Source organism: Mizuhopecten yessoensis, unplaced genomic scaffold (assembly GCF_002113885.1).
Source record: "Mizuhopecten yessoensis strain PY_sf001 unplaced genomic scaffold, ASM211388v2 scaffold8561, whole genome shotgun sequence".
In the NCBI taxonomy this organism is placed as follows: domain Eukaryota; kingdom Metazoa; phylum Mollusca; class Bivalvia; order Pectinida; family Pectinidae; genus Mizuhopecten; species Mizuhopecten yessoensis.
The window spans coordinates 459,717-473,256 of record NW_018407609.1 but is presented as its reverse complement, the minus strand read 5'-3'; the positions used below and the strand labels follow the sequence as shown (position 1 = coordinate 473,256).

Genomic DNA, 13,540 nt, shown 5'->3' with positions numbered 1-13,540 from the left:
TATAACTTGAATTTAGGTAGATTCTTGCCATCCTAGCTGCAGAATTCGCTCCGAGCACCGAGCTCGAAAACTAACACGCAATTCGTAAAGTCGTAAGTCATAAAAGCCTAGCATGAACATTTAAGGTAAAAATCCATTTAGTTTGGTCAGCTCGGCAAGGAAAAATATATCATTTGGGTTGAACATTTGTTGTTGTTTTTTTGTTGTTGAAAAACTAGTTAACTAACAGGCTGTTACGAAAATCTTTTCTTAAATATTCCCGCGGTTTAGGTTCCGTCGTCAACCTTGACCCGGAAATGACCTGATGTAATTATACCCACAATCCTACCGAATGGACGGGATCGACCTGTCTGGCTAGTGATGGATGGAGTTTAGTGTACTTCCTATCAACGTCAAGAGGATTTTGACGACATATTTACAAACCTCGATGAGGGATACATGTTGGAGATTGTAATCGAGGTATCTGTGTTTTTTTAACACTTAAAAGCTACGACGCAGTTAGATGAGATCGTGTCGAGGATGGCCGTTATCACAGTACGACAGTGGAGGTCGATTGTGTTTTTTGTCGGCAAGACTGACTCATTATGTGTTTCTATAGTTAAACAGGGACACGTCTATTCATCAAAGGAAAATTGATTGTAAAAGTATGATGAATGGTAAGGAGAAGCCCTAACTATTTTTGGGCCGTCGTATTTACTATAGAGAGTCATCAGTGCGGGTTAGTGTGCGACTCATGTGTATTGCGATAGTGTATTGTAATCCCGTGTTTACATGTGACGTCTGTTTACATGCATGTTCTGTGTGTAAAAGTAAACATTTGAGAATTTTACTATTTTATTGACAAACGGCATTACTTATATAACAATATTTTATTATAATGAATAAAAATCAACATCTAGACACAGATCAAAATGTATACACGTGTATGTTATATGTGTCTGCCAAGGAAACTTGTGTCTGCCACAAGAGGGAATTGACAACAATAGAAATGGAAAGGACAGAGTATAGCCAAATGCACGACTTTGGCATATCTAGCAACAAAATGAGAGAGGAGTTGGTAATATAGTTATTAATCCATCAGACATCCCCAGATTGGAAATTTGTAGCAAAAATGGCTTCATCTAGAAAATCATTATCATCTAAATTCTCAATGGAGGTACGTGGAAAAAAAGTTCCCTCGCCGAAACCCACCAAACCTCAAAGTAGTATAGGGAGAAAGACGGGGGTTACCACTAAATCTGCATCTGCAGAAGAAAAAGTGGATAAAACATTGTCTGCTGAAAAAGTGGAGAAGGTAGAGAAAGTTGAGAAAACAGATAAGACAAGGAAACTTAGGACAAAATCAAAGGCTGAAGGCAAGGAAGCCGATCGTTCTGTAACTAGTTCTCGATCACCAGCCAGACAATCTAGTACTTCTCGGGGCCAAACCTCTCGAACGCCTAAGGATAACAAAGTGGTGCGACCAAAACCTGTTCAGGCAAAGAATGCAAAAACTGTGAAAGACACAGCTGATACTGTCTCAAAAGACCAATTAGAATCTAGTCGAAGTTCTACTGTGCCTAAGAGTGTGGAAAACACTGTCAAAGTGGATAGTGTAAACACTTCCATACCATCTGTTGCTGATGAAACAGGTACAGCTACAGTCTGTTTAAAAGATGTAAATCTTGATTTCAAAGATGTAGGTCATGTTGATAGTGTGGAGGACAGTAGTGAGAAGTCTACTGCACAGAAACTCTTCCGGCCTATATTTAGACTAGGGAGCAATGAATCACAGAAGACTGATGAAGAGGAAAACCTTCCAAGCTTGGAGCTGAATTCTGACACTTTCAGTCTTGAGCAACCAACTGACAGTCCAATGCTCACTTGCCGGTCAGGTGTTTCACTGCAAACTGTTAATGAAACTTCTGTTACAACATCCGTTTGTTTCAGCATTTCAGAAAGTACCAGTACTTCAGAGCTTAATTCAGCTACTGTAGAAAAGTCGCCCAAGTCCAATCTTGTCCATCGGGAAAGCATTAATGATGAATTGGAGGACATGTCTCTGTCTTCTTCCGGGTTTTCCCCTTGCAGTACGACTGCAAGCTTCCGGAGCTTTGAAGGTAGAAGTAGAATTGATGATTTTAGTGATGACAACAGTGATGGTCCACGGCTGAGAGAAAGCATTGACCTCAGCGATGACATGCAAGACTTAGAGGTAGCAAGTTTTACTGTCCCTCTAAATAAACAGCTGCGAATAGTCACCTCCATGGACCGAAGTCTCCGCCCCTCTGCACCAGATCGTCGTGCCAGTTCTCCGGCCAACATGGATGCACAGACAGGGGGAGGCCTCCTCAAACGTCTGTCCCATCATCTCCTATTTGTGGACTTCATGAGACGAAAGGGTCTGTCCTCATTCCTCAATAACTTTCCATCAGATATGACCATAGACAGCTTCAGGTAAGTAATTGATTTCAACTTCAGTACAATTATTTTTATTATGAGCTATATATATATATCAAACTATTTTTGGATTGACATTCCATGTCAACACTCATGACATTTAACTGCTATTTTTGCATATAATATCTGTATATACATTTATCCATCCACAAATAAAGGATTCCATGTTTATATGTATTCAAACTATGAAATATGCCACTGTAGAGCTCTACATGTTCTATATCACTGTCAGACAGTCATGTATTTATAAAACTAGTAACCTTACGTAAATGTTTATACAGTATAACCTTGATGTATCGCCACCCGTTGTACCGCCAAACTCGCATACCGCCATCAATTTTGTCAAAACCGATTTCCCCACACTTAAATGCACCCCTTGTACCGCCAAACTCGCGTACCGCCATATCCCACAATGTTTTGAGAACAGTCGTTGAAATACCCATTTGTTGGCCCCCGACAACAATGCCATGCTCCATCCAAGGAATTTACCTATATCGTTGATTTCACATTTGACAGTTTTAGATGTTGTAATTACACGTATAGTGTGTGTCTTATCAATTTATTAATTTATTGATTATAAACCTTATTCACAGGATTGAAAAAAAAAATAAAAAAATCAACTAAAACTTGTTTAATAAGTGCATGTACTTGGCTACAGATACAATGATTCAACCATAGAATTTCCTATAATTCACCAAGCACTTATGTTACAAATTATCTATTTCAAGGAGCAATACAAATCCAACCTTGTTATCAGGAAATCTCTAGAACTTGTGCACACCCAAAGTGATAGAACATTGTAGATCTACATGTATTTAGAAGGTATATACTGTAGCCCATAAATGTGAACCGGTCACTAGATAAAAACAGGGGTTCAAGGTAATATTTTACTGGGGTCACATTGGCTACTCATGTTCCTGAAATCTTCTTCAGACTCAGTTGTTAAGCAGTATGTGTGTGAACTTGTAGCCTTGGGTCTAGTGTAGAAATATGTTCATGTTTCCTGTTTAACAAGAATATGTTGTGATGGACTCGAGCTACCACTTCAGTGGCTTGTACCGAAGGTCATGCCAAGTGTGTTTTAATGTTTAGCATCCCTAGTCAGTATATACATGCCAACACCTTTATTTGCCAACCTACCAGCAGAATTATGAACAAAATCAAAAGAATTTGTAATTTACACCAAGGATAAGTACAAGTTTGGGTTTCATTTACAAATTCTTTCTTCACTTTACTTCCCAAACAATGAGATCAGTTAAGGACCAATTAACCCTTGGAATTAAACATATTCAGAAATAAGTAGAACTATTACTACAACAAATACAAAGAAATAGCTTTGTTTGTAAGCAGGAAAATTGAGTTAATACAAAATTAATATTCTCATGATATTAATTATCTGAAAACCTTCAATGAGACACATTTTCCTGTATTCATATATACCATTGTATGCCATTGAATCAGAAACACTTCACCCTCTGTTACTACATACGAAATCAATGATACACCTCTGCTTGTGTTAGTATACACTATCGGTGAGACACCTCTGCTTGTGTTATTATACACAATCAGTGAGACACCTCTCCTTGTGTTATTATACACAATAAGTGAGACACCTGGCCTTATGTTACTACACACAAAATCAATGATACACCTCTCCTTGTGTTATTATACACAATCAGTGAGACACCTGTCCATGTGTTATTATACACAATCAGTGAGACACCTGTCCATGTGTTACTACTCAAGAATTCAATGATACACCTCTCCTTGTGTTATTATACACATCAGTGGGACACCTCTCCTTGTGTTATTAATATTATACACAATCAGTGAGACACCTGTCCATGTGTTATTACAATTATACACACAATCAATGAGACATCTGTCCCTGTGTTATATACACAATCAATGAGACACTTCTCCTTGTGTTATGTTATAGGCATTGAAACATATCTTGTCTTATTTTACAGTCAATGAGACACCACTCCCTGTGATATTTCACAATCAATGAGACATCTGTCCCTGTGTTATATACACAATCAATGAGACACTTCTCCTTTTGTTATTTTATAGGCAATGAAACACATCTTGTCTTATTTTACAGTCAATGAGACACCTCTCCAAGTGTTATTTTACAGTCAATGAGACACCTCTCCTTTTGTTATTTTATAGGCAATGAAACACATATTGTCTTATTTTACAGTCAATGAGACACCTCTCCCAGTGTTATTTTACAGTCAATGAGACACCACTCCCTGTGTTATTTAACTTTCAGTGAAACACCACTCTTGTGTTATTTTACAGCCTGTGTTTCTATACCCAGTCAATGACACACCACTCCCTGCGTTTCTATACCCAGTCAATGAAACCTTTCTCCTTGTGTTATTTTACAATCAATGAGACACCACTCCCTGTGTTATTTTACAGTCAATGAGACACCAATCCCTGCGATATTTTACAGTCAATGAGACACCACTCCCTGTGATATTTTACAATCAATGAGACACCAATCCCAGTGTTATTTTACAGTCAATGATACACCACTCCCTGTGATATTTTACAGTCAATAACACACCACTCCCTGTGTTATTTAACATTCAGTGAAACACCACTCTCTGTGTTATTTTACAGCCTGTGTTTCTATACCCAGTCAATGACACACCACTCCCTGCATTTCTATACCCAGTCAATGAGACACCTCTCCCTGTGTTACTATACCTTTTCAATGAGACACCTCTACTTAAGTAATTGCACACTATCAATGAGACACATGTCCCTGTGTTATTATACAGTCAATGAAACACTTGTCCCTGTGTTATTTTACAGTCAAAGAGACACCTGTCCCTGTGTTACTATACCCTGTCAATGAGATACATGTCCCTGTGTTTTATACACAATCAATGAGACACCTGTCCCTGTGTTATTATACACAGTCAATGAGACACCTGTCCCTGTGTTTTATGCAGTCAATGAGAGACCTGTCTCTGTGTTATTATACACGGTCTATGAGACACCTGTCCTTGTGTTAGCTTACACAGTCAATGAGACACCTGTTCCTGTGTAATTTTACAGTCGATGAGACATATGTCTCGGTGTTACTATACACAGTCAATGAAACACTTGTCCTATGTGTTATTTTACAGTCAATGAGACACCTGTCCCTGTGTAACTATACCCAATCAATGAGATACATGTCCCTGTGTTTTATACACAATCAATGAGACACCTGTCCATGTGTTACTATATCCAGTCAATGAAACACTTGTCCTTATGCATTATTTTACAGTCAATGAGACACCTGTTCCTGTGTAACTATATCCAATCAATGAGACACATGTCCCTGTCTTATTATACACAGTCAATGAGACACCTGTCTATGTGTTACTATTTTACAATCAATGAGACACATGTCCCTGTCTTATTATACACAGTCAATGAGACACCTGTCTATGTGTTACTATACCCAGTCAATGAAACACTTGTCCTTATGCGTTATTTTACAGTCAATGAGACACCTGTCCCTGTGTTACTATACTCAGTCAATGAGATACATGTCCCTGTGTTTTAAACACAATCAATGAGATACAGGTCCCTGTATTTTTATACTCAATCAATAAGACACCTGTCCCTGTGTTATTTTACAGTCGATGAGACACCTGTCCCTGTGTTACTATACCCTGTCAATGAGACACATGTCCCTGTGTTTTATACACAGTCAATGAGACACCTGTCCCTGTGTTATTATACACAGTCAATGAGACACATGTCCCTGTGTTTTATACACAGTCAATGAAAGACCTGTCTCTGTGTTATTAAAATACAGTAAAGGAGACACCTGTCCCTGTGTCAGTTTATACTATTGATGAGACATCTCCTCCCTGTGTTATTTTAAACTATCAAAATGACACCTGTCCCTGTGTTACTATACACACTCGATGAGACACCTGTTCCTGTATTATATTCAGTCAATGAGACACACCTCCTTGCATTATTTTTCATTATCAGTGAGACACCTGTCCCTGTGTTTTTATACCTGATCAATGAGGCAACTTTACTGTGTTATATATACATTATCATTGTGACACCTACCAGAGTTGCATGCCTTTCAGAATTATGCCAGGTTTGAATATTGATCTGGATGACATTCATGCAACACTGGGCAGGAAAGATTGGACTGATTGTGAAAAATATGTACTAGACAAAGTATGCTGGCTTTTTCATTATGGGAGAGCTAGCTGATCAGTTACATTACCTGAATAAATACCTCCACACTATGACTCATAATGCCCCTACTTACTGCAGGCAGACTTGAAATTAAAAGGTATTTAAAAAAGCAAATTATTTTCCGCAAAAATTTGATTTTTTTAATTTAAATAACAGTCACTTCTCTTATTCTGTATTATTAGCTCACCTGGCACGAAGTGCCAAGTGAGCTTATGCCGTGGCGCGTCGTCCGTCGTCAATATTTTACTTTAAACGACTTTTTCTTAATAACCGAAAGGCCTAGGGTGTCGATATTTGGCCAGAAGCAAACTGGGATGAAGGGCTACAAAGTTTGTTAAAATTAATGACTTTCACCCATTGTCAAGGTCACAGGGTCAAATATGTTAAAAACTTTAAAACATCTTCTTATCGATAACCAAACTGCCCAGGGAGATGATATTTGGCCAGTTGCATGCTTGGGTGAAGGGCTACCAAGTTTGTTCAAATAAATGACCTTTAATTATATTCAAGGTCACAGGGGTCAATTGTCTTAAAAAACCTTGAAACAACTTCTTCTGAATAACCAAAATGCCCAGGGTGATGATATTTGGCCAGTAGCATGTTGAGATGAAGGGCTACAAAGTTTGTTCAAATGAATGACCTTCACCTATATTCAAGGTGACAGGGGTCAAATATGTGGAAAACATTAAACAACTTCTTGTGAATAACCAAAGTGCACAGGGTGATGATATTTGGCCAGTAGCATAATAGGATCAAGGGCTACCAAGTTTGTTTGAATGTATGACCTTGAATCATATTCAAGGTCACAAGGAGTAAATATGTTCAAAATATTTAAACAACTTGTTCTGAATAACCAAAAGGCTCAGGATGTTGATATTTAGTCAGTAGCATGCTGGGTTCAAGGACTATTATGTTTGTTAAAGTGAATGACTTTGACTTATATTCAAGGTCACAGTGGTCAATTTGTTTAAAATCTTTTAACAACCTCTTCTGAATAACCATGGGTCCCAGGATTGTTGATACTTTGCAAGTTGCATCCTGAGATGAAAGGCTATAAAATTTGTTCAACATAATGACTTTGTTCGACTTTCAATCACAGGGGTGAAATGTTTAAAAAAAAATTAACTGGGTCTTTTGAATGAATTTTAATCATAAATACTGATATTTTGCCTGCAGCTTTATTTAAGATCACTTTTAAGGTTACAAGTGTGAGATTTATACCAGGTGAGAGATGCAGGCCCATTGGACCTCTTGTTCATGTATACATGTATGAGTTTGTGTTTTGGGCTTATATCCCAGGACTAATTCCAAATGTGGTTCAGACTTTTTCCTGTTTACGAAAGATTTTCCTTCTAACTTTGGGCTAGTATGCCAGCAACTTTTCAGTCTTTCACTAGCCAAAGCTGAAAATCTGGTAGCCCCAGTCAGAAAAGGGCATATGTTAAGGTACTCCATGCGGTAAGCAGGTGGTGTAAGAAACTGTGAGCCTTGTCAATTAATATACCTCGCTTTCACTGAAACGGGGAATATTAATTTGGGTTTGTCCGTCTGTCCATCCTTCCGTCTTCGTTTCCGTACAATAACTGCAACAAATGTTAACTGATTTTCTTCAAACTTGTTGACAGGGTTAAATGCCTGCAACAAATGTTAACCAATTTCAAACTTGTTGACAGGGTTAAATGCCTGCAACAAATGTTAACCAATTTCAAACTTGTTGACAGGGTTAAATGCCTGCAACAAATGTTAACCAATTTCAAACTTGTTGACAGGGTTAAATGCCTGCAACAAATGTTAACCAATTTCAAACTTGTTGACAGGGTTAAATGCCTGCAACAAATGTTAACCAATTTCAAACTTGTTGACAGGGTTAAATGCCTGCAACAAATGTTAACCAATTTCAAACTTGTTGACAGGGTTAAATGCCTGCAACAAATGTTAACCAATTTCAAACTTGTTGACAGGGTTAAATGCCTGCAACAAATGTTAACCAATTTCAAACTTGTTGACAGGGTTAAATGCCTGCAACAAATGTTAACCAATTTCAAACTTGTTGACAGGGTTAAATGCCTGCAACAAATGTTAACCAATTTCAAACTTGTTGACAGGGTTAAATGCCTGCAACAAATGTTAACCAATTTCAAACTTGTTGACAGGGTTAAATGCCTGCAACAAATGTTAACCAATTTCAAACTTGTTGACAGGGTTAAATGCCTGCAACAAATGTTAACCAATTTCAAACTTGTTGACAGGGTTAAATGCCTGCAACAAATGTTAACCAATTTCAAACTTGTTGACAGGGTTAAATGCCTGCAACAAATGTTAACCAATTTCAAACTTGTTGACAGGGTTAAATGCCTTAAGGTCTCAACCAGGTTTGATGACCACTTTCAGCAGACTTTATTTGGCGGAGTTATGGCCCCTTGAATAACGAAAAACATCTTTATCTGCTGTGTCTGTCCATTTACTCTCTCAAATATTATTCGATTGTCTTCTAAATTGGTAACAGGGTTCAACACGTTAAGGGCCCAGCTAAGCTTGACAACCACCTCAATCAGACTCCATTTGGCTGAGTTATGGCCCCTTGATTAATGAAAAACATCATTATCTGCGGTTTCCGTTAATAACTTGGTTTTTGTGTGATAATTGCTGTAGTTATTGTGCAGATATTTCAACCAAATAATGTATGCACATACGACTCATGCTAAGTTTGCCAACCGATGTGATTTGTGCATATCTTCTGTATAAGGCTTTTTTTTCTTCAAGTTTCAAGCTATACATCATGTCTCAATAGCACGATACTCACATGTGTAAACCTAACCCCATTAATGTTTACCTACAATATGTCCTGCAAGCGGAGGATATAAATTCCACGAATTTGCTTGTTTTCTTGTTTTGCAATTGTGCTTCAAAGAAAATATCAACTGCGGGTATATAAATTTACAAAAAAAAAAGAACAATAGCTCTTGTATTCGTTATGATCATTGTCTTGTATGAAGAAATAATTTGTTAAATTATTGAAATGTAATTGACCCTGCTAATTATATATAATGTTATAAATGTAAATGATGTACATAGGATCTTATAGCTACCTTGTTTTGTCCAAAGCAGAAGACGTTGAATTACTAAAACAATTTAGAAAAATAAAAAAGGGCAATCTTTGAATTTTTAGCCCACCATCATCTGATGGTAGGCTATTCAAATCACCCTGCGTCCGTCGTACGTCCTCAGGACGTACGACGAATGTAGGTTCCCCTTGGTCCTTAGCTGTGCAGGGCAAATTTTGAGACTGATCGGATAAACAACATGGCCGACAGGCAGCCATCTTGGATTTTGATAGTGAAAGCATGGTTCGCACAGGTCTTGAAAAACCCTTGAATTTAATGTCTGTCTTGAAAAATCCTTGAAAATGACTGTAAGCCTTGAAAAACCCTTGAAAATCAATGGGAGTCCTTGAAAAACCCTTGAAAATCAAAGAAGTTAGTTTCTGTCATGTTAATTCAGTATTTTGTAAACATTCGTAGCAAACAATAGTTATTTTTAACAAAGATTGATCGTCAAATTACAGATCGTAATTTTTAATAATTCCGGAAAATATATATACCGATGAAGTTTCTGGTTTTACTATTTCAATTTGTATCATCACTGTGTTTGAATTGAGTAAGTCTCATAGTCTAAGCGACAAAGTGACAGATGGTCATGCGCATTAAGAGTACTGTTAACAGGAGGGGAACACGAATGCAACAACTGCGATGGGGAAGTGTGTTTTTAACCGCAAATGGCTAGACGATCCCAGATTATTTTGGGTGAGGGTGTTCAAGGGTGATAGGACCTCTGCTTTGTGCTTGCTGTGTTACAAAATTATCGATATGGGTAAGATTAAGGAATACGCACTTACATCACATGAAAAGTCATAAACACGTTAAAAAATTTCGGGGACCGCTTTGACTCGGCCTTTGACACTTTTATACAAAACCCTCTACTTCAACGGCAAGTACATCGAGACCTACTTCGACTGTTCCTCATCCAAATCCGAACACAGATGCCAATGACTTTCCTTCAATCCTAGCCCCTCAAGGCCATGTTGTTCATTAAAATTGTTTATTTTGCAATATAAATGAGCCCTTGAATTTTCAAAACTTTTCTTGAAAAACCCTTAAATTTTGAGGTCAAAAGTTTGTATGAACCATGGAAAGTTTGTTATCTGTATTTCTCAAGAAGTACCAGCGGGATCTTTTTCAAATTTTATTTGTAGATTCCTCTTGATCCTTAGCTGTGCAGTGCAACTTTTGAGACTGATCGAATAAACAACATGGCCAACAGGCAGCCATCTTGGATTTTGATAGTGAAAGTTTGTTATCGCTATTTCTCAAGAAGTAACATAGGGATCTTTCTCAAATTTTATGTGTAGGTTCCCCTTGGTTCTTAGCTGTGCAGTGCAACTTTTGAGACTGATCGAATAAACAACATGGCCGACAGGCAGCCATCTTGGATTTTGATAGTGAAAGTTTGTTTCACTATTTCTCAAAAGTTTTTTTTTTTCAAATTTTATATGTAGGTTCCCCTTGTTCCCTTATTGTGCAACAGTGCCTGAAATGGACGGTCGTTTTTTCGCCAATGGCGGTTAAAGTCTTGCTCGAGTTACTAAAAGTTGTCAAAAGTGAGGTAGTCACTGGCCCAACAAAAATAACTTGAGCTACTGTTGAAAAATTAATGAATAAAAGAAATTATAGTCCCTTCCACATTAACGGGGGGGGGGGGGGGGGGGGGACAGTACATTTTTCAGTTGTCATTACTTCGATTTGAATCAAACTGTCCGTGATTAAGAAAATGGGATGATTTTATTTTTTCATTTTCTATATAAATACTGCCAGGGTGTCTTCTTTGAGGTGCAAGTTTTGTGTATTTCTTTTTGAGAAGACCTGAATGGAGTGGATCATGTCGGGGTTTTAACTAAGGTTGAAGAATTAAAAATATAATGTTTTATTCGGTTTTACATATTACAAACATTGTCATGTTATATGTAATTTAAATGTGCTGAAGCATTGTGTTAAATGCTGTGGAAATATTTCTTCCAAAATTATTTGGTCCACCAATATGTCAGTTGGGCCAGTGTTTCAAAATTTTTACTTGCCCCAAAATAAATTTAGGGGTCAGCCAATGCAGGTTCCCCACTATCCTTTATTGTTCATGTTTACTTTTGAAACTGATCAGTTCAACAAAATGGCCTACCGACAGCCATCTTCGATTTTTGACATTGAAGGTTTAACTTGAGGGATATTTCTCAAATTTGATATGTAGGTTCCCCTTGTTCCCTCGTTGTGCATGTTATATTTTGAGACTGATCATAAAAACAAAATGGCTAAAGGAAGAACTAAACAGGTCTTTTTCATATTGTAATGATCGATTCTATTTCTTTCACATTAAGTACTGTGCTAGTAAATATGTGAAATGACAAACTCACTTTGAAGGTTGGCTTTCATACACATCAGTATTAAGTTTAGATCAAAAGTTACCTCAAGGTGCATTTACTGTTAACATGACTCGATCAAACAGATTAGAGGAAAGAAGAGAAAAGTTTGAACTGACAAAGAACTAATGAAGATGGTACAATGGTGGGTGCCAAGATCCCTCTGCCATTCAAAGTGGAAATGTTGTAAATTCATCCTTTGTGAAGGGGACAAAATTTAATCTCGGAAATATTTTTCTGTTTTGAGGTACATCGTGTATTGGTAAAGAGTACATAGGGTGTAGACACCTCAACGTTTTGTAACATCCTCATAGCTTGGTGGGTTATTAGGATGTTAATTAGGGAAGTAGAGTTGCCAACGGAGCTGTGAAAACAATGGCTATAGCCCAGCATAAGTGTTTGAGGTTGTACAGCAGACTTGTACATGATGTGTTTATTCTTGTTTTCACAGACACCTGACGGATGGTGAACTACAGGAAACCTACCACATAGATAATCCAACTGTGCGGGCAAGGATCATGCATGCTGTAGGGCAGGCAAGCAGAGAGGATCTTGATACAGATGAGGTAGGTTATCTGCCCTTTCTATCATTATCATCTCCTTTTACTTTAATTTCTGTGCAGGTTATCTCCCCTTTACTAAAGAGGTTGTCTCCCAGTGGATCAACAGGACAGTAAAGCAATGGTTAAAGTTTTAGATAAGATAATACGGATAGACTTTATGATTTTAATTGTGTGGGAGAGAATTTAAGGGGACACATGTTGATGAAATAATTATACCCATCCTTGACTTTAAATATTTTGGTTGTTTACTTTATAATTTGGGTTGCTTGAATGTTAAAAATGTGTATATGTGGTCTCTGGTCAGGATACTGTTTCATCACACCAGGTTAAAAATAGATCACGTTATTAGTAGGCATATGATTTGTATGTCATTCCTATACAATTTTGCAAATTTTAATGCATTTACAAACTTAGTAAAATTAGCAGTCATACAGTATTGTACATGTGAGTACACAATCACTTAACATTACTGTGGGAAGTTACCACTTGTGTCTTTCCTGAATGATTGCTGATAGGCTCTAATGTCCTCCCTTTGATGATAAAACAAGTTACTTCCCTTTTTTTCTGATTTTGTAATAAATGTCAAGTATTTGAACATAATAGAATCTTGCAAGCTGGGATTGGATAAATCTAGATTCCAGACAGTTACTCACTCTTGAAATTTAATGATGATGGGAGTGAGAGCTGTAGACCTAAGTGTCTGACGTGGAGTTACAAATTGCTGTCTGGGTTGAGGAAGAGCATTAGTTATATCTTATAAACACTAACGGTCCAGAGTACATTCCAGGGGGTTTCAAACTTGTTGGCCTTAAGAAAGTTCTTTTGATTTTCCATTAAGTAAATATTG

The 13,540-nt window shown here is 37.4% G+C and overlaps 1 protein-coding gene across 1 annotated transcript in view; it reads left to right on the top strand.

Annotated features, from left to right (window-relative positions):
• The first annotated feature begins 334 nt into the window (after positions 1 to 334).
• The window catches only part of LOC110456190 (microtubule-associated serine/threonine-protein kinase 3-like), a 105,005-nt gene continuing 91,799 nt past the window's right edge, over positions 335 to 13,540 (top strand). The window contains 2 exon segments of the mRNA XM_021506768.1: positions 335 to 2,436; positions 12,582 to 12,696. Coding sequence (XP_021362443.1) covers positions 1,112 to 2,436; positions 12,582 to 12,696 — 1,440 coding nt within the window. The 5' untranslated portion in view covers positions 335 to 1,111.